Source organism: Haemaphysalis longicornis, unplaced genomic scaffold (genome assembly GCF_048455015.1).
Source record: "Haemaphysalis longicornis isolate Haplotype H1 unplaced genomic scaffold, Haemaphysalis longicornis Haplotype H1 scaffold_1, whole genome shotgun sequence".
NCBI classification, from domain to species: Eukaryota; Metazoa; Arthropoda; class Arachnida; order Ixodida; family Ixodidae; genus Haemaphysalis; species Haemaphysalis longicornis.
Genome location: NW_027526203.1, coordinates 37,996,678 through 38,018,310, shown reverse-complemented (window position 1 = coordinate 38,018,310; position 21,633 = coordinate 37,996,678). Strand labels below are relative to the sequence as shown.

At 50.2% G+C, this 21,633-nt stretch overlaps 2 protein-coding genes across 11 annotated transcripts in view; one reads left to right on the top strand and one right to left on the bottom strand.

Annotated features, from left to right (window-relative positions):
• Positions 1-8,299: 8,299 nt before the first annotated feature.
• Positions 8,300-12,935, bottom strand: LOC144175900 (tudor domain-containing protein 1-like). Its single transcript, XM_077704969.1, has one exon. It carries the CDS (start codon positions 12,582-12,584, stop codon positions 10,341-10,343), a length of 2,244 nt encoding a protein of 747 aa, XP_077561095.1. The 5' UTR covers positions 12,585-12,935; the 3' UTR covers positions 8,300-10,340.
• Positions 12,936-14,066: 1,131 nt separating this feature from the next.
• LOC144175856 (uncharacterized) overlaps positions 14,067-21,633 on the top strand; it is a 229,436-nt gene continuing 221,869 nt past the window's right edge. For 8 of the 10 annotated variants that reach the window (XM_077704906.1, XM_077704915.1, XM_077704958.1 and 5 more), the window contains exons 1-4: positions 14,067-14,166; positions 14,882-14,937; positions 18,842-18,902; positions 19,828-19,900. In XM_077704906.1, coding sequence (XP_077561032.1) covers positions 14,901-14,937; positions 18,842-18,902; positions 19,828-19,900 — 171 coding nt within the window. In that variant the 5' untranslated portion in view covers positions 14,067-14,166; positions 14,882-14,900. Of the gene's footprint in view, positions 14,167-14,215; positions 14,535-14,881; positions 14,938-18,841; positions 18,903-19,827; positions 19,901-21,633 lie in introns of those variants that run through there. The other 2 variants (XM_077704889.1, XM_077704897.1) reach the window with 2 other exon arrangements.

Below are 21,633 nucleotides of genomic sequence, written 5' to 3'. Positions count from 1 at the left end.
AGGAGTACCTGGCCTGGCTGACGAAGAACGGAATCCGTCAGATGATGGTTCCGCCGTACCACCCTGCGTCGAATGGTGCTGCCGAGCGGGTACGTGCAAACTGTCAAGGACAAGCTCAAGAAGAGCAAGGCTGGGGATTTCAGGACGCAGGTTGCCCAGGTCCTGTTCCAGTACCGGACCACACCCCATGACTTCACGGGCCGTGCCACCTGCGAGCTCCTGTTGGGCTGGATGGTGAAGACACCGTTGGACGTGTTGCACCCATACCTCCGGTCCACAGCGCTCCTGAAGCAGCTCAAGCAGAAGCTGGCGGCTGACCGAGATTGCCGTCCTGGGCCCTTGCCGGAGTCTGGGGCTCCGGTCTTCGCCAGGAACTTCCGACCTGGTCCACCCTGGTCTGCTGGGCACGTGGTCTCTCCTGCCAGTGCGTCGTCGCTGCTCGTCCACATGTCGGACGGGCCACGTGGCACCGGCATTGCCGGCATGCTGACCATGTGAGGCCTCGCCTGGCAACCTTAGCCGCTCCTTCAGGAAGCCAGCAGGTAGGCTACACCGACCGCTGCCAGCACAGCACCAGGGGCTGGTGCTACTCGCGCCACTGTGGCGCCACGTGCAAGTCCGGTGTAGGGTGCCTCGATGCGCGCCCGCTCTGCGGAGGGTGGCGCCACTCTCTGAAGGGGTCGCCGCCGCCAAGACCGGTTCTCGGGAGACGCCGCCGCCATTTTCTTGCATCCCGCCCCCGCCGACTCCCGCGCTAGGCGCGCGAAAAGCGGCGCTCGTCACAAAATCTCTTTGCAGAATGTCTGGGTGCTGCGTTCTCTTGTGTTCTAGCAGCGCTAAAAATCTCTGGAGCATGTTTCGTTTCCTAGAGACCCAAAAAGGCGGCTTCTCTGGACGGTGAAGATCAAGCGGGACAAGTGGCAGCCAACGAAGCATTCCTGCATATGCAGTGCAAGTACCCGGCTTCCAAGCAGTGCAAAATCTATTTGGGGCTATTGTAAGCTTGTCTGTGTGGCTGTTTCTCGATACCAGACGCACGGTTTTACGTGTTTATGTTGGAGGTTTCATCATGCTTTTGCGGTATTTTTATATTTTGATCGATGCAAACGGACGTGGCCTCTTAAAGCGGGGGGCCGATATAAAACGTGTGGCGCTTTGCATCTTTAGTCATTTCACTTTGTATTACGAAATAAGGCGCTCGTTCTAAAAAGGTGTGCGACCTTTCTCAGTCCCGAAGCGTCACCCCGGCGCATCACGCTTACTTCCCCAAAAGCCCATTTTTTGGCAGTGTGAATGATATATCCCAAAGCGTAAAACTGCATGCGACGCGTTATGCTCGTGTTTCTCCGTGTTGTCTCAACCTAAGGTCTGTTATAAATCTTGTGCGCAAAAATTATAATGTTTAAGACATTTATTGTCGCTTATCATGCCATAAAAAGTAGCGCATGGAGGTGAAAGAAATGTGTTAATTACACCTCTATTATGTGAATCATGTGGGGATGTGAGCCGATACGCGTGGATGCCGGTTTGTTTGGCTTGATTTCACGTCATTTATTCTTATTTCTCGGGAGCAAAAGGCACCTATATTGACAATTTAGCGTGCAGGCTCACTTTGAAGGATCCTGTTTTGAACAAATCCGTGCAGATGGATGGAAGGAGCTGAAGCCAAATGCTGTGCTAACGCCTTTCCCAATCAGAGGTCGGCATTTACCATTTCATTCACTGCGTGTTTTCATATAAGTGCGTACATTACTTTAAAATCGGTCCAAAGCAGCGAAAGCCACCCGGAGACAGAACGCAGCCTGAACCCACATCCAACAATGAAGAGGTGGACAACCCCGCTGAAAAACTTCACGCATCATCAGACAGTGGAAATCCTCCCCGAGTCAACTCACAAGAGACGCCATCGGTATCACAATTAAGAGACGGTATCACAAGAGACGTCATCGGAAAACCTCCAAATCAACAGCCCAGGTGTCGAAGCTTCGAATGTCGAAATTCCAAACTCGACAAATAAAACTCTCAAAGCTAGTGAGACACAAAGGGATTGAGCTGAGTTGAAAAAGCAGTTGGCAGACCTGGAAAGAAGATACACCGCACTTCAAGAGCACCACACACATGCTGAGAACGCAATTCAAAACCTCAAAGAGCAAGTTCGAAAACATTCGAGCGTAATCATCATTACCTGTATTATAACTGCAGTGAAGTGTGTTTGTATCATTTTGTACATAATGTATTATGTATCAGCAGTGGAGGATGTCGTTCATCACTTTGTGCATAGTGTATTTTTGCTTCAAGGTATTAAATGATTTTCCTACATCCGTGTAAGCCTTTATGTTTAGATTGCAGCCCAAGGACGCTGGTTCGATTCTCGACCGCGGCGGCCGCTTTTCTGATGGAGACGAAAATACAAAACGCCCGTTTGTTCGAGATTTCAGCGCATGTTAAAGATTCCTAGGTGGTCAAAATTAATCCGTAGCCCTCCACTACGGCGCCCCATCACCTATGTAGCGTAGGTGCTTTAAACCTCACCAATCAATCAATCACGTTCAGATTGCACAGTGCATGCATGACACACTTTGCCGCCAAGTGGCTGTAAGCGTGCCGGACATTCGCACTTGAATATGCAGTAGTTCCCTTCCTTCGTGTACTCCGCCTACTTTCTGCTATGTTTATATATAAACGCAACGACAGCAAGTTCACGCCGCCGGTATGACACGACGGCGTGAAGTTTTCCGCCGTGTCACCTATCGTAAAAAAAGAAAGGCATTCACCATACCTTCGCTTATCACCTCAAAATAGAGAATCCTTCACCAAAACCTTACTCTTCTGTTCATCTACGCTAGAAAAAGAATGTATATAAAAAGTAAAGCCAAATCAAGCCCACACTGTTAGCGAGACCAGCACTATCAAGGCGCGCCACGCAGCAAACGCGCGCCCCGCGCCTAGCGGATGCAAGAAAATGGCGGTCGCGCTAGCAGACGACGCGGTTGTCCTCACCCTCAGTAGAGTGAACTGTAATACTAGTAGAGAAGTATTCTAGTTCACTCTACCCTCAGCGGAGCGGGTGCGCATCGAGGCACCCTAGTCCGGTGACACCTGCAAGGCTGACAGCTGGTGCAAGAGAGTGACACAGGCGGCACCCAATGCTGCCTCAACTGCTTCGACACCTGTGCTCAGGCGGAGTGAGACCGCCGTATCGCTACTCGCCGGGGTGACAGATGGAGTTTTGGGTTTGTGTGGACAAACTTGGGGGTGAGGCGTGTGACAAGTGTGTGGCGCCCCCCAACCCTGATATTCGTTGGCCGCTAGGTTCAGTGGCCCCACCAGGCTCGGTGGGCAACATCGTGTGTGGCCGGACAATAAACACTGCCGAGCACAGCAGCTCGCGGTCAGTGGGTACTGGGTCAGTCACCGTCACCATCAGCACGCTGCATGTCGTCACTCGGCTGGAGGGTACCCCCGGTACCCCTACCCTCCCAGGTTCACGAACTCGGGGCTAAATCGTGACAGGTACAGAAGAACGCAAGTAGATAGGACGAGCGGTTCCATCTAGTGGGAGCGCTCGTTCAGCCTACTCGTTCAGCCTCTGTCCAGGTCCTTTGTACTCTTTTTAATTTTTGTAATAGCCAAGTTGTTGAGCAAATCGTTTTCGTAGGGTGTCTGCAGTTAAAAATACCAAGAAAATGCCGAGCGCTCGTGCACGCGTGCCTCGAACGCACGTTCGACAAACTAATCAAACAGTGCACCCCCCCCCCCCCCCCCCCCCCAAGCAAGAAAAAAAATCTCCAGCGTTCGCCGTACCGTGGCAACACTTTCTCGGAACAAGAATGACACGTCATAGCGTACGCCCCTCGCTCGTTCGGCCTAGTGTCGTCCTGCGCATGCACTCTGTACCGTAGAAGAGCCGCGACTTGAATGTCGAAGCTGTTGTAGGTGATCACAGACTCCACATGGCCCGGCTGCGGATAGTTTGCATGGCAGAGGAAGAGGCCGCGCTTCGAGAGTCTCGGCTCGCAAAGAATCCGCTAGAAACGATAATTCGCCCTTGCAGAGTGGCATGCAAAAACGTCGACAATAACGCCGAGCTCGTTTTGGCCTTGCTCAACATAAGGTCGCTGACGTCAACCACGACACTAAAACGATACAAGCACAGCAAAATTCGAATAGTAATGTGTCAGTAACAAGTCGTGGAAAGAAAAAAACCAGTCGCTAATGCGTAATCAAAAAGCGATTAGCCTTGTCAGATGGGACGCATGTTTGGCAAACTGATTCACCCAAACTGAGCCTCGCGCTTTGGACTGCTCCAGCCGCTTTTTTAGCCACGACTTGTCTCATCATCATCAACAACTGCCTCGTTAAGTCTACGGCAGGACAAACGTCTCTCTCTTTGACCTCCACCCGCTCCTTTCCTGCGCTGCTCAAGTCCATTGTTTGCCCGAATTTCCTTATTTCGTCCCGGGCATAAGTTATTGGCCTTCCCCATCTTCTAAAGCTGTCTTTCGGTATCCACTCTGTTACCTTGGCGGTCCATCGGTTGTTATTTCTTCTCAGTGTACATTACCAGGCCAAGTCCATTCCTTTTCCTTTATTTAAACTCTGACATCATCTACTTGAGTTTGTTCCCTGATGCTCATCTTCGCCTGCCCTGGTGCATCGGCATGGTTGCAGGTGCACCAAAAACAGGCAAAGATGTACCAACTTCTGAGCGACATTAGATGAAGTGCGTCGCTTATCAGTATATTAGGTTCCCCGTGGCATACTCCGAATGCACTCTTATCACTTTCACAATTCCAATGTACAAATAGCCCGCTTGACTACTACTTTACTCGGTTTCCCCCAGAATAACGCTTTATGGGGAATGAGCACCTGGAACCCGAGAACAAGCACCCCTTGGCTCACGCACTGGCTCCGAAAAAGGAGCATGAATAAAAATTCCTGTGGACCTCAAACTGCTGCATCAAGGCAAGTAACGACGGGGGCCACTGAGTGCACGTCGTAACAGTGTTAACGGCATGAGCATGATTAATACCTGTGCTACACGGTCATCTCAAAGGCCTTCGGAAGGCCGTTGAACCGATTGTCTATCGAGTGCCCCATTGAAAATACGTAGGGAGTGGTTGTTGGGGGGAGTCAAATTGTCAATTGAGAGTTACCGTGTAGCACAGGCATAACTTAACCACTGCTTCGTTGGCGAAGGCGTCGCATAACCGAGCTCTGGCGCCTTGGCTTGTAGGCATAAAAACTACAGATGCCAGAATTTACGCTCCAGGCCACACTGGTGCTTCACTCCTATTTTGTGATGCAATGGCTAGCATCATGAAAAAATGAAAGGGAAGCGGGCGAGACAAACAACAGCTGTTGTTCTTATTTCTCAGCAAATAACACATTGTTGCTCACCGAACAAAAGCCATGAGAGCTACGAAACATATGATCTTTCATTTAAAAAGAAATTTCATTCAGCCTTTAGTGTCCCTCTGAAGATCCCCAAGTAGTCAAAATTAATCCGCAGCCCTCCACTACGGCATGCGTCAACACCTGTGTAGCGCCGGCACGTAAACCACATAATCAATCAATAAATCAAGTTTTCATTATTTACATTTAATTAGGTAAATGTAATTAATGATCTAACTCAAGAAGCACTGTCCCAATTAATTGTAAATGAGGCACTTGTAGGTACCAACAAGGGACATCTAACTGCGGTAGTTTCAGTGATGTACTAAATGCGTACTCATTTTTTCTGACTGATAAAGAGGCCCCGCGAAATATGAAAAATACCAAGTGACGGCACTCCCACCCACATCCGGGTATTCGGCTTGGTTCTCTAAATAGCTGCGACAATGTCTCGAGCGAAAGGCACACCTGCACCACCTTCACAAAGTATCAGGCTACCCAACAGCGTATAAAATGTTCAGCGATTGTAGAAGACAGGCCAAGCAGCTGTTGAAACGGGACAGGCAAGCCTACATTGACAGAGTTGAAACATCTTTGAGGCAGGACCCCAAACAGTTCTGGAGGTTCATGCACAGTTATGGCTCACGATCATCTAAAATTTCAACGATCCACACAGCTGCAGGCAAGGCACGTACCGATGCAACAGAAATTGCCAACCTGTTGGCTAGCCACTTCAGCTCCAGCTTTTCAGGTGTTAATACTGGCAACACTGACTATGCAGATAAGACCTTACAGGCAGACTGCCTGGCGGCAACGCCAGTGACAGAGACGGAAATCCGTGAAGCCCTTAGAAAAATGAAGGCCAAAAAATCATGTGGCCACGACGGCATCCCTAGCTTCATTGTTAACGAAGTATTTCGAGCAACAGGCAGTTCAAATAATGATAAATTCTGAATGTGTTTCGACAGAATGCCACGAAGATTATTGCACCACGTTTAAGGGCTGTGGACCAATACTTACACCCATATTGAGACACATCTTCAACCTCTGTATACAATCTGGAGTCTTTCCAACCACTTGGAAACACTCAATTGTTGCACCCATATTTAAGTCTGGCGACCCTTCCCTTGTGGTCAATTATCGACCTGTGTCACTGATTTGCTCTCTGTCCAAAGTTCTGGAGCTTATTTTGTACAGCCGCCTTTACTCTTACTTCTCCCAGAAGCTGTGTACAGAACATGGCTTTATTCCTCCTCGTTCACCTGTGGCAAATCTGTGTGCGTTTCTTAGCAAAGTGGTCCCTGCAGTACATTCAAGACACCAAATTGATGTAATCTACTTTGATTTGTCAAAGGCATTCGACACTGTGTCACACTCCTTGCTGTTGCAGAAACTGGATAACTATGGTGTATGTAAGATGTACTTGATGCTTTTTGAAAGCTACTTGTCTAACCGTACAAACGTTGTACGAGTTGCGAGCTGTTCCTCTGGTGAATTTCGCTCAACTTCTGGAGTGCCTCAGGGAAGCAACCTGGGCCCCTTGTTGTTCTTGATTTTTATCAATGACTAGGCTGAGCGCATGCAACACTCTGAAATGCTCCTCTTTGCTGATGACATTAAGATCTTTCGGCCTATAGACAGGGCTGGCGAGTGCTCTCTTCTACAAGATGACATTAACACTGTGTCAGCATGGTGTTCAGCAAACATGCTTCACATCAACCCATCAAAGACCAATGTGATATCATACCATCGTCGACAGGTGCCGATTCAATTTTTGTATAAGCTGCATGGGGGTTCCATTACTCGGGCGTCAACAATGCGGGACTTGGGTGTGCACATTGACTCATCACTAAGTTTTAAACACCACATTGAAAAAACAGCCAGTGATGCAATGAAATCCCTTGGACTCGTAACACGTGTCACGAAAGAGTTCACTGATTCTACCTGCTATTTGTCCCTGTTTCGGGCTATTGTACGTTCTCGGCTAGAGTACTGCTCGGTTGTATGGAACTCTGTTCCTCAATACTTGTCACTGTCTCTGGAACGAGTCCAGATGAGATTTGTTCGAATCTATTATGATCGTTACCTTTTCAGGAAAATATATTACACGCATGACAGAATACTCGACCACACTGGACTAAGCAGACTGAGTGACAGAAGAACACTCCTCGATATGTGCTTTCTTCACAAGCTCATTCATGGAGCTGTTGACTCTGCCGATTTGCTAACTTCCATCAATTTTCATGTCCCCACACAATGCCGTTCCTCGCCGCTATTTTATCCTGCCGTCAATCATAAAAGTCCTGTCCAGAGAATGCAACTCCTTTACAACTCACTTGAAGCGCCTGATCTGAGGATCTTTGATCGTTACAGCACTTTTGTGCAAGGTGTTAAAAATACATCTAAAGCCTCAGTGTGTACTTTTGTGTTGTAAAATCATGTGAGTCAGCCATGTAATGTTTGTTCTATTGAGGTTATTTTCATTTCTCATGCTCTTTTTTCGCTATGGTACACATCTTCTGAGTGTGTTCTTTTGCATTGTAGAATCATGTGTGTCAGCCATATAATGTTTGTTCCATTGATGTTATTTTTATTTTTATTATACTATTTTTTCCCCATTGTACACATCTCCCTTTCCTATCCTTTCCTTTGTTTCTTCTGTGTGTGCACCACGCTGAAGGCATCATGCTGTTTGTGGGCACTTATCTAAATAAATAAAAAAACAGCACCCTAAGAAGAGACAGCACATCACCTGGATAATGGCATGGAATGAGAAACAACAGCAAGTTTTGCAAGATGCATGTGACAAATAGAGCACAAAATCGGTCGCAATTTCTGCTTTCTTTCCTTCCTTTATTTTATTCTGGCTAACTCAAAGGGAACATGTTCAAGGGAACTGCTTTATGATATGATATGTGGCATCGTACCGATCCCACACTGCTCAACTATTCCACAATGCCAGAATAATCAGTATTCACAACTTGTACAAATACCGACTGAGCGCGAAGTTTAAAACAGAGATAGGACACAACCTGACTGCCTTACAAGACCTTGCAAATTTGCAAAAAAAAGTTCCTCACTACCCAACTAGATATACAGAAAACTGGTTAGTGCATACTGCTCGTCTAAATACCGGTCAACAGCGTTTGTCTTACACTTTACCGTCTCTTTTGAACGCCTACAAAGTAGATGGTTTTTATTTGTTTTCTTGTTCTTACCGGAATCTCCGGCTCATGTATAGCGCCTAAGTTTGATGCCTTCCTGTGATTTCTTGCTATGCCGTGTTTTTATTGTCACTGGAACTTGTTTTTTCTTTTTTTATTTATTTTTTTCTTCTTCTTCTCCCAAGGAATGGAGAGGGTTCTTTTTTTTTCTCCAGTGTGTTCAGTTCATTTATACTGCCATGTACATGCACTGTACTGATGTGCAACCGTGACGCTGCGCTGAACCAAATAAATCAGGGGCTGTGGGCTGGTCAAGCTGCCTGTGAGCAGCTTTTTTCTCGCCGCCCTCCCATCTACTATGTATGATGGCAAATAAATGATTTGATTTGATTTGATATGGGTGGGAGCACCGTAACATGGTAGTTTTCATATTTCGCAGGGTTTCTTTATCAGTCAGAATAAATAAGTACGCAATTAGGACATCACTAAAAGTACTGCATTTATATATTTTTTGGGGTACCTACGAGTGCCTCATTGACACCTTAATGATTGGGACAGTACTTCTCGAGTTAGGTAATTAATTACAACTACCCAATGAAATATAATTAACAAAAAAAAAATTAATGGTTGCTACTTCACTGTACTGGAAATATTATGCAGTAGGTTTTCTTTGAGTAACATCATTGATATTTTTTTTAAATCTTGGTGCATGATAGTTGCAACACTAGTTGCGGCACTCTGTACATGCATACGTGTACACGTATACATGTGTAAATGCATTTGCTTTAGTTCACTTCGCAGCAATGTCACGAGTAATAATCCTGGGTGATGCGCACCATCTCGCAATTTTTATGAATTCTGAATAAAAATCGAATTGCCAAAAATTGAAAGACATAACTTTTTATTAATAAGTGCGTCGACTCTCATGTATCTCTTGTACTAGAGTAAATAAAAAACTTCATGCTAATATTCTCTCTTCAGCAGAATCCAACTCGGCAGAATATTCGGCAGAATATAATCTCTTCGGCAGAAGCCAACTTGAGAAGCTCAATAACACTTTGCATGCACATGCACATGGCAATGACACTCAGGCTGCAGCACGTGTTTAGTGCAATACAGGAATGTACTGGAAGGGCACAGCCACCACCATGTTGACAAAAAAGGCTGCTCAAAATTAGTGGGTTCGAGGGCTAGCAGTCTTCTTTACTGCTTCATCACTACAAACTGTGTTATTCAGAATAGACGTAACCACAGGACACACAACACCATAAAAACACGAGAGAGACTGACGGGACTGTATCTCTTGTGATGTTTGTCCTGTGCTAACTTCTACTGTGAATTTATTGCAAATACTATGTAGCAACTAGCCTGGCACAATGCTCAAGCTGGTAATACACCCTCTGTGCCTGTGTGCTTGGTCAACAGCTGCAGCCCGAGTCCTCGAAAGGAATTTTTCCTAAAGACAGATAAGCTCGCACTTTTAGTCGTTTGCTTTTCCCATCACATGGATGAGAAAAGCCAAACTGCATGCATTTCAGCACAACAAAAAGGAATGACCTGCACTAAGCCACCTTAACTCTTACAGTAACTTTGGTATAAAGCTCAACAAGGTAGCTCGGAGAAGACACATTTTTGCACTAACAACTGTGCACGTAAATAAATACCAGACCTGAAAACCAATGAAAGTTGGTAAAAAAACTAGCTTGCAGATGAAATGTCGTTTTTGCACTAGCAACTGCACTTGTGAGATAAATACCCATGAAAGTCAGCAGTTAAACACATCTACAGCGGGTCAGCACCCTGTGGCTGCCAGTTCTTCAGGTAGTCGTGAACACTGCACAGACTGCCGTCCTGCATGAAGAAGAGCCGGACGTACAGCAAGTCTTGCACGATGCGTACAACCTCAACCATGAGGTCCCTGCCGCTCACACACTCCTCAAAGGCCTTGCAAGCGTCCTGAGTCAACATGGGCTCGAGGTCCTCGGGCAGGAGGCATGCTTCGAGCGCCTGCAGAGGCAGGTGCGTGAAGCGTGGGTCGAGGCTCTTCACTTGCTTGAGCTGCACGCACTCGGAGAAGCCAAAGTCCACGAAGAAGACGGTGAGCAGGTCGCCCTCCTCGGCAGACACCACCAGGGCCCGGTACCAGCGGCCATCCCTGCTGCTCTGGGCGGCGACCATCTCACCCCCGGCGCGCACCACGAGCCGGTTCTCTTGGAAGCTGCTGGTCTGGCTGCACAGGGCCTGCAGGTCCTGCATAAGGGAGTCCAGCGTCTCCCGTGGGCCACCCCCGCCCTCATCCAGGAGCCTGGCCAGGGAGCGGCGGCCGTGGGGGAGCACCAGGTAGAAGCAGCGGGGGCCCGCGCATGCGGACACCTGCCCCAGCACCCAGCTGCCCACCTCGGGCGGCTGCAGCAGCTGCATGGAGTCGGTGGCGGGCTCCTGCACGTGCAGGAGCGCTGAGCCGGGCTCGGCCACCACGTGGCTGTAGGTGCACCGGTCCCCTTCCCTGCAGGAGCCCCGCGAGGAGAAGAACTTGCACACGCGGTGGCCCCTGCCCACAGCAAAGTTTGATGCGGCTACGCCGGGGTCGTCCGTGTTCACGCTGTAGCTGTTGAGCGGACTCTCGTAGTCCTGCCGCATGGGGTCGAACGGTGCCCTTGGCTGGCCCAAGCTTGCGGCCACACTGCCGTGCACTTTGCTGAAGAGCTTGACCATGTGGATTGTGTCGTTGAACTCGTCACGGCTGCTCTTTGTCCCCACCACTACTGCCGTCAGCGGAGCGTCGCCGTGGGTCAGCTCGAGAAAATGGTTGACGGCCGCCTCTGTCCACTGCCTCCGCGGTGCGGTTCCCACCAGCTGAAACCTCAGTGCCAGTGGCTCAATGCAGAAGAGCCTCGGGTCGGCACAGTACAGGCACGAGCTATTCACGGTTTTTCGATTGCCATAGTCTATCATGAACACTTTGCACCTGTCGGACCCGAGTACGTCTTCAACGCGTACTCTAGATCCGATGTCTTGAGGCGAGTCGCGGTAAATCTGGTACGTCCCTTTCCTGGCTTTCGACTGGGGTTCCAGTCTCCTAGTGCATGTGCGTACAATCCTGTGCACTTCGGTCAGTTTTCTCGCCGTGGAAGTTTTCTGCCCGTAAAAGTGGTCGGGCGTGCAGGTAAACGTCACCTTCATGTCGAAGGAGTTCTCTTTCGGAGCGCCCGCTGATTTCGACTCGCTCTCTGGCAAAAAGTCCTCCGTGGCGGGCTCTTCGTGGACGGGCAGAAGCGACAGCGACGGCTTGTCGCTCTCGGGGTACTCGGCTTGGCACGCGCCGCCTGTGCTCGCTGGCAGCGAACCCCCCAGGTAGCCGAATCGCTCCGCGTAGCCGTTTCGGACCAGGTACTCGGCCACGTCGACCTTCGTCGGCCCCGCTCTCCTTCGCGGCAGCCTGGCGCGGAGCTCGACCACGTACACCCCCGCGTCCGTCACCTCGCAGAAGAGGGCCTCGTACAGCGGCTGGTCGTCCTTGAACAGCTCCTGCAGGTCGTGGCGCGAGCTCGCCGCCGTCGGCATCACGCCCCGGATGCAGCAGGACACCGCAAGGTGCGGTTCGGCTGCCGCGTCTGCGTCCATCGCGTACACCGCGTCCAGTCCTACGACGCCCCATCTGCCGCTGTCGACGAACAGCACTTCCAGCATCACCGGTATCCCCTGGCTTCGTTGCACGTCAGTCACCAGAGCCCGGAGGGCCAGTCCCGTGCTGCTGTCCGTGCACACCAGGCAGGGCATGCCGATCGAGGCCTCGTACAGGTGACGCTTTCCCGGGCCGACGTGGAAGCGGTCGCGCGCACTGCAGGCGTCGGGCAGACGGTAACGCAGGGACAACTTCGTCGGGCCGCTGTAGTGCGTCACCTGGACTGGAACGGGCACCCGCATGGGCACGTCACAGGGCTCCGCGATGACTGGGTGTCCGCACGGCGCGGCGCGCTTCTCTTCGAACACTTCTGTCATGGGCGCAATCTCTTGAGTTTTCATGGCGACCGCAAAGACGCAGCTAAATAGACTGACTAGACTACTGACAGAGTCGACCGGCTCAATGGCTGCCGCCTGTTGGCTCTGGCTACGCTACAGTTTTCACTATGACTACACTCTGGCTCCTGTTGGCTGGTCCAGGCGGGTGCTGTGGGTAAAGCGTGAGTTAATGAGAAACTCTATGGGTAAAGCTACCCGACGTTCAGGAACGGTGGACGAGCACTACTGCGCATGCGCCAACTAGACATAAAAAAAACCAATACTTTTTTTTTTTTTGCCGAATGTGACGTCATGGTTAAAAAAAAGCCTTAAAAAAATTGGCGCGATTATTTCGCTGCGCTCTTCTCGTCGTATTTTTGCATGGAGGAATGTATTTTTGCCTGCTGTTGCAGCGGTGCATAGGTGTTTGGCTTACGATTGTGATGAAGCTGCTCTCGAAGAACTTCTGGGGCGGTATTCCCGTGTTTTGTCCCTTTTGTGTCCCTTTCAAAAGTGTCCCTTTTGGAGAGCCCTGATTGGCTAAAAGCAAACTACCGGAAGTGACGTAACGCAACCGCGTCAAACCTGCTGCCAATGCCCACTGCTTAACCTGAAGTACTACGTCGCGATGAAAGATGAAAGGGACTCAAAAGGGACAGTCACGAGAATACCGCCCCAGATATTGTCTGGTGTAGCCGTATTGGTACCTTAACACCAGTAGCCCCCGAATTTCACCAGGGGTCTATTCGTTTCACCTGCACCGCGTGAACCAGTTCAGGCGGTGCCGCACTTCGCCATTCGTTTCAGCGGTGCAGCTCGCGGCACCTGAACCGCGCGTTCGATTCACCGGTGGTGCCGACGGGTGCAGGACGGGTTCATGGCTTTGCCCGCACTCCCTGCCGAGGAGGTGCAGAAGCAGACGAAAAATGTGCAGGTCTGGTTCCGCCGATGGCGGAACCCGTTTTGCACCGCTGTGAACTGGTTCAAAAGGTGCAGGCTGAATTGAATAGACCCCTATTCGATTCAGCCTGGTGCCGTATTTCACCATCTGGCAACGCTGCGTCCGTGTTCACCGTCGTAACCACGACCGGCTTTATAATATAAAGCCGGTCGTGGTCGTAACCGTGGTCGTAACGCACTACGCGCAAATAAGGCGGCCGCACACACTCAGCGTCTCAATCACACGCTGCACACTACCGTGAGTGCTCTCCACAAGTTGTTTGAAAGTTCTTTGAGAGCGCCCTTATCACAATCGCAAGCCGAACACCTATGCACCGCTGCAACGGCAGACAAAAATCACGGCGAGAAGATCGCAGCGAGGTAACCGTACAACAGCTGCCATTCTTTTTAAAACCATGACGTCACGTCCGGCAAAAAAAAAGTTGCTTTCTTTGTTTTTTGACAGAGTTTTTTGACGTCCAGTTAGCGCATGCGCAGTAGGGCTCATCCACCGTTCCTGACTTTTTTTTTTTTTTTTTGTGACTACCATGCCATCTATCAGTTCCTTCTTGTACTAACACGAACCATCGGCGTTGCACCGTAGGTTGCACGGTCTGTTCTGTGCCGTCGCGAGTATGGATAGACTGCTGGCCGGTAGGTGTTACTGGTATGTAGGTCACTTCTTGTCCGTTTAGTGCACGTTAGTTCAATCGTGCTGATCGGCTACGTTAGCCGGGAGCCAGGTGTTCGCCGTGCAAGCGTAACCGACGGTGCGAAGGCTGAGCGGAGCCAGAAGCTGGCCCCCATCACTACGGGCAAGGCGGCTGGTACACGTCGTCAACGGAAGTGACATATGTTATCCACACTACAGCTGCTGCCTAAGCCTAAGACCTAGTCGCTCAACTACGGAACTCTTAAAAATGAGTATCGATCAATTTGTGACGAGGAGATGACACCGCGCGCGGGGTGGGCACCAGTGCTGTCGCAACATTAGTGCCCCGACCCGGGCGTCGTCATCCCTCTGGGGGACACACGGTGAGTGCTTACGGCACTCGAGCTCGGCCGTCTTGGCCATACTTTTCTTCGCGTTTGTATTACGGGAAAGGATTGACGCGGTGAGCAGTCGATCTCGAAGCGCACTGTGCGTGTCCTGCGGATGACCCGTGCAGGCGTCTTTGGGCTAGCGGTGCCCGGCACTCCGCAGCGACACGCAACCGGTTGGTGTATGCGTGTCGTCGCGGGGTCATTTCGGGCCGATGGTATCGTCGGGTTTCCTCGGGGAGTCTTGTGAATCGCGCAGGGGCCTGAAAGTCGTCTGCGTGTGGTGACGCCGCATTTTTCTTCTTTTCCCCAACACCTGACCTTTTCTTCGCCGCCCGAAGAAATCCGGACCAGAGCACGATGAGCCGGCGTATGCTACAGCACAGGTATCCGAAAGGTAAGACCTTCGCAACTCTTCTTCAACCGTGTCTGGCAGCGTGGAGAGATAGTGGCCAGTCGTTTTGTTCATCCTGAATTGCCCGTGCGAACTTTGTTAGCAGGGTGTTTCGCTTAGTTTCGATCCGCAGTGCTAGTTTAGACCTTAGGCGTCAGGCCCCGGCTTGCGTGACGGGCGGCTCTAGAGTTCATTCATTCAGTGTGCGCCATGCGTGCGTTAATCGTTCGCGGGGCTGTTAGCTGGCCGAATTCTCTCCTTTCCACTGAAGCAGTGACCCCTCCACCTTTCCTTTTTTTTTTCTCGAAATACGCACCTAGCTTCCAGGGCTGGGCGGATCCGTGCATAAGTTGTACTCGTCGCCACCGGTGTGCGCGGTAAGAAAAGTGTCGCGGGGTGCTTTTTAGACCAGCGGCGGAAAGCCTCTAAGTGCAGCGAGGCAGTGTTGCTTGCACAAAATCGAAACATTGAGGAGGAGACTTGGGCCTAAGCGCAAGGTTTCGGTAATTTACGTTTGATTAGAGGAGAAACAAAAGCGCTTGTGCACGTTATGGGCGCCTTTAGTGCAACAGTAGGAAAAAGCGTGTGCGCCTTGCAGCTCAGTGATGATGCTGGTTGCAGCTCTTATGTATAGATTTTGTTTTCATTGCAAAATGAGTTTGTATCAGATTTAAGATGAGCAATCTGGGCTCACCGCTATGATATGGCAAGACTGCTGTTACGCACTGGGAAATGTTCACCAGAGCCAAGTGGTGGCAACGGTGTGCTGGCTTGTGCGTGTTACCGGTGCGGGTTTGTGGCGGAGCATGTTGTCCCCAGCAATCCCAGCCGTTTCATTCCCCACCATCGTTGCACTGGACGGAACAAGTGGGGAATCCTAGGTAAATGTTCTATCTCCCCACTGCACAAGGAACAAATGGTATTGCAGTGCTTGTGCCGAAATATTTTGGTGCAGTGTTTTGACAACACATGCCTTGCCTTGGTGTTTGGGCCAGGAAAGCCGAATTGCAGCAGGCCACGGTGAAGCTCTTGCATGCCACTGTTTTTCCGGAGGAGGGAAAGAGTGGCCGTGGGTTTGAAAAAAAAAACAAACAAAAAAAAAAACACCTGTGAAACTGCCATGTATTAAAACTGTCTGCCTTCCTAGAAAGCTGATTCCTTGACACACTGCATTCGCTGCGGTGGCTAAGGGCGTTATGCTGCTGAGCATGAAGACGCAGGTTCGATTCCCGGCCGCGGCGGCTGCTTTTCTGATGGAGGTGAAAAGCAAAAACGCCCGTGTGTGCGAGATTTTGGTGCACGTCAAAGATCCCCCGGTCGTCGAAATTAATTCGGAGCCCTCCATTACGGCGTGCCTCATCGCCTGCGTTGCGTCGGTGCATTAAATCCGGCAATAATCAATCAATCGACACTCTGCAGGGTGTCCAGCCACACTGCCGCGCAATTTGTTTGAGCATGTGTTGATAGTTCTGATCTTTGATCTGATCTGATCTGATTCTCTGATCTTTGTTCCAGCCTACCTGTGATGCACGGCTGCTTGGAAGGCCTTAGAGTGCATTGTCCATTCCATTGCCTGTGTGTGGGGTGAACTTGGGCCCAAAGTAGTCAGAAAGCTTCCGCGCAGCACAGGTGTGAAGTGTGGCAGTGGAGCGTCTAGGCAGGGCCATTGTGCGACTCCTCAGTGTTCCAAGTACTGCATGGGAGTGGCTTGTACTGTACTTTGCTGAAGAAATGGCGGTACCCAGGGACACTGATGGCGAGGAAGCTTCAGAGCGTGCCCCGTCGTTTCTAGCTAGCACTTTCTTGAGTAGGGCTTTGAGCAGTCAAGGCAATCCCGGGGAAGTCTGTCCCTTTATGCTTGACATGGCGCCAAAGTGCAATGCATTGCCAGTGTTTGTGTGATGCTGTGAATGGTCCAAGATTCACTCTGGGAGCTTGTCATGCTCAGTGGTATTAGGGAGGATACTTACTTCATCCAATTAGCGCACAGACGGGCATAAATACAAATTTCTCCATTTTTAGTGACATTGGCGGCAGGTTTGAGTTGGTGTAAGTTGACATTTTGATTGTAATTACAGGGGAAATTATTAATGTACCTAGTACAGTCAATCTGCTTAGTTGTACCTGCACAATGCGACTGGCACGGTTACAGTGCTAGCTTTGTTGAGGCATACACTGCAGTAGGCACTACTGTTGAAACCTTGGGCGTGCATGAAAATGTGAGATTTGATTGCAGTTTTACAAAACGTTACTTTCAAGGCAAGTTACGAAACCACAAAGATGGCAAGTCTGTTTGATAAGCTGCAGTTGTGGTAAAATTGGCTTTCGCAGTTTTCAAATTGGATAATGGTGTTTAGCTATACAGCATGAAAGGTATTCGTGGCAAGCTTTGTCCGTCTACCTATGTTTTACTGCTGCATCTGTTGGCCGAACTATTCTGCTTGCTTCAGTTTAGCTAAGCATTTCTTTTTGGAAACCAACAGTTTTTGATGCTTGCCTGAAAGAAGACTTACTGTTCTCATTGGAGGAGTGCCCCTGTAATGCTTACAGTACAGGACATGCTAGGGCCAGTGAGAAAGACACCTTCTTGGGCAAAAGTCTGTTCTGTGCAGTCTTTGTATTCCTCCAGATGCACGATATGAAACATGGACGTTCTGAGTACCCCTTTGACACCTGCTTTGAGAAACGTGGCAGTTCCTTGCTGGGGCAGTTGCAGCGGGCAGTGAGCGTTCACACACTCACCTTCATGTGTACCCTCTCAAAAACTTGGCAAGAGGACACAAGGGCTTGGCTCCAGAACTTGAATGTAGGGCTGTGCCAACTGAGATGTCCTGGGGCCTAGCATTTGGATTTGCAGCTTTGGGCAGCTGTGTGGCCGATTAAGTTCAAGTGGAAAACAGTCAACTCATCATCACCTGTGTTCTTTCGTTGAGTTCAGCAGGGTGGGACGCAATTGTGGGTGGGAGGAGCTCGATGTCGCCAAGCTGGTTACAGTTCATCCGAACCGGTCCGTGGCAGTTTTCCAAAAAACGCAATATTTGTGCACATATGTCTAGGCACATGGAATAAATAAACGAGAAACACATGACGCAACAGTCTCGTTTATGTGCCAGCCAATTGTCGTGTCCTTCATCATGGTGAGCTGCAAACTGATGCATCACTGCACGACACTACAGGCGGTGGATGAGGAGGAAATGTGCAAGGAAGTGGTTTATGTGTGCACCTGGGTGAAGGGGCCTGACGTGAAAGGCGTGCTTACATGCTTTGGAAGTGGTAACTCAGGAAGGTTCCTTTGGGGTTGTTGGATAAAATTTGTAAGAGCTGTTCAGTTTGTCCAGTGGATTGCTGGCCACAGCTGGCAAGTTCCAGATGGCGCGTAGCATTAGCAACATCACAGTTGTAGCTACTTATTCATTGTAGTGCTCATGCGTGGGAATACTTTGCGACATCGCTTATTCTAAAGCTTGCAACCATGTGCTGATTAGGGGGACGGACACTTGATGCTTATTTTCAATTTTGTAATCAGGTTTTCGAACCCATCAAAGGCTGCGAGATTCGGAAGTCCTATGTTGTAAGTTTACCTTGTATCTAACTGATGCGACTGTACCTTTACTGATTCAACCTGGCATTATTCCAGGATTCTTGACCTCAGTTCGCTTGTTCATCTGTCATAGCCCGTTCACTTGTATAGCATATATACGTTGGCTAGTGGTTTGGTGTTTGAAAGGGTTGCCAGAATACGCAGACAAACGAAGGGCGTCCAGGGAGATGCTGGGCCACAAATGCACTGACCGCTGTGTGTGAACGTTTGTGCCTGTGGTGTGCTCTCAGGCCAGCCCCTGTTGCTCAGACATTGAAGGCCTGCTGCACCGTGCTAATGTCCTCTCTTTTCCTGCCTTTTGTGCAGGCAAGCCAGCAGAAGCCAACCAGCCAGCAGCCACCGGTTTGCCCACGCCGACCACTGATGTGTGAGAGAGTGTCCCTCTCTCTCTCGCTGCGCTTTTCGGTGGCTGATTGTCGCAGAGAACGCCCTCTTCTTAGTTGTGGCACTTCAAAAAGTGTGTTTTTCTTCCCGTAAAAGGAGGGAACACTGGTTTTGAAAAAGTACGGCAGCTTGGATGCGACTTAGTTTTGTTGAGATGAACCCCCCGTGGTTCCAAGTACAAGCAGTAGGCATTTGCTTGGCGCGTCTGGGACAGCTATTTCCTGGCCTGCTGTATGCACGGATGATGAGCACTCTTCTTTTGCCTGATCAGTGGTGGTGTCACATCAAACTGGATGCCAGTCTTCTGCTGGACTGCTGTTTGAAGGTCACTCTGAGCGTGTGATGGGACCGTGGTAGTGCAGTGTTGCAGCCTTGGCCCCGAGAAAAGTGTAATCTCTCACCGCTGCTAGCCCAAATCTGTTTGGAGGCAGGTCTGTTTGCGCGCTGGGTGCATGGAGGCGGGTCAAGAGCTACCCTTCATTTTAAGCTGTTGGCAGAGCACTGCACTGCTTTGGGTCAGCTCCAGCATGAGCTTTGGTCAACAGGGATTTCTGCCACCCAAGCAAACAGTGTAGACAGGGACTGTGCAGTTTGCACCTCTCTTGTAGCTCACCGAAAGAGTGGGGAAGCATAAAGGCAGCATTCCACCGCTGCCTTTTTGAGTGGCCAACCAGCCCCTCTTGTCACTGTGCTGAAAGGGGCCATGGTTTATTTGCCAGCTAGAAGTTGTGGGCTGGAGCGGGCCCTGCGAGGTTGTCTTGAACCAGGGGGACCGTCTGTAGACGCCTCCAAAGCAGTGGTGCACGCTCCTGCTCGCAGCCTCTACAGGACTGGGACCAGGCATGCCCTGCAAATGTGTCGGCGCTGCGGGGCTGACGGGATGCTCACGCGTGTCGGGTGTGTTGCAGGATGCCGCAGCAGTGGGATGGTGCCTACCAGCCGGCGCAGTACCCCGTGGCGGCGCACCTGCAACAGCCACAGGTACTGCTGTCCACGAGGGCATGCCGTGGATGCTTGTGTGCAGCAGTGGCGCAATGGGAGGGAGCTGATCTCTCCCCGCCTGGTCTGTGAAATGTTCCCTGCTCAGTGGTGCCCTAGTTGCAAAAACCATCCTCAGCTGCCAACTGTACCTGAGCAAAAGAAGCCAGCTGTGCTTGCGTAGCGTGAGAGGCGCCTTGTCCAGCAGAGCAAAGCACTGCTGTCTTCCAGTGTGATCTTGATGCTGACCTGAGGTTGCAGCCGCTCTGGCACATAGTAACAAGTGTGTCTGCCCTGGCACCAAAGCAGCAGTAGGAGGAGTGGTGTGAGATAGCTGCTTTTGTCTAGGGCATAGTTGCCGTTCTATGGCGTATTGCTGTTTGCAGCTCTTTTCGGGTTTTCGGTAGTAGCAGCCCTTAGCACTGGAGGTGCAGTGCTCAGGGTCTCTGCCAACTGGGAAAACCGGGAATTCTCAGGGGTTTTGAATAGCCTGCAAAAACTCGGGGAATTTGGGCTTCTATCTGGAAAAATTAGCTGTTTATGGTAATGCTATTGCGAGTCACAGAGCGAGTTGGAAGTGGACAGTTCCCTGGCGCCATCGCTGATGGCACCACCCGATGTCGCTGGTTCCACCAGAAACTCTCCGTACAGCTTGCAAATTACCTCTTCGACCGTTTTGATGGCCGTCACTGTACCTCCTCCCTCCCGGTTCCCTCCCCTTGTGTTCTCTCGGGTTTCCCAGATTGTAGATTCCTGAAAGGCGGCGGAAAATGTTGCGCTTCGCGCCGCAGTAGCTTTTTGTGGCAGCGTGAGGCTACAGGGGGAGGCATATACAAGTGATTTGGTTTGAAAGGAAGAAAAAGAATATTATTATTGAGCTCATTTGCATACAGCTAAACAAAGCATCACAGCAGCTCAGTCTGCTACACTGCCTCAGCCACAGAGCTTAGCTGCTCTCCCCGCAGTAGCATCAGTCCTATGCCTGAACACCTGGCGGCTTCTACTGCAGTTTCTAGTAAGTTGACGCACGTTGCAAATTGGGCATAATAAAAAAACACCCACTTCACTTTCAACGTTAAAAGTCGGCAGTTCTGTTAGAAATATGCCTTAAGTATTCAATATAGACAGGGGTGAGACAGCTGCGCATATTGCGCCTTTTTGATACAATTCCATTTTCCTGCGCCAAGCTGCTCCAAAAGCACGAAAATGGCGAAAATTGCGCCAAACTGCTCCAGATGAGCCTCAATGGCACGGATTTTGATGCTCATGTCAGTTTCGGCGGGGACGAAAGCCTCCCGCATCCTGGTCACCGCTTTTATCGTCGGTCAATCGCAAACACAGAAATGGCACAAATAGAAAGACTGAAACGAAGCAAGCGATAGCTTCTGAAACTCGATTCGCTTTCCGTCCGGGTTCGTTGAAACGGCCTTCTCGATTAGGCATCGCAGTGGCAACAAACATGGCCGCCGCCTGATCTGGCTGCTACCAACGCGCTCAGTGCGCATCGCCAATATTTTCCTTGGTTTATGTTATGCTATCAGCTGGGTTCCAGTCTATTCATTCTATCTGTTGTGGCTCTGAACAGTGACGTTAACGCGGGGATATGGTTTGAGATTGGTGCCACATTACGGAAAGTTGCGCGGCTCAAAAAAAAGTTCATTGAAATGTGGGGCCTACGACTTCAACGTGGTTTGACCTTGAGTTGTGAAACGCGGTGCGCGCGTCTATAATTGGGT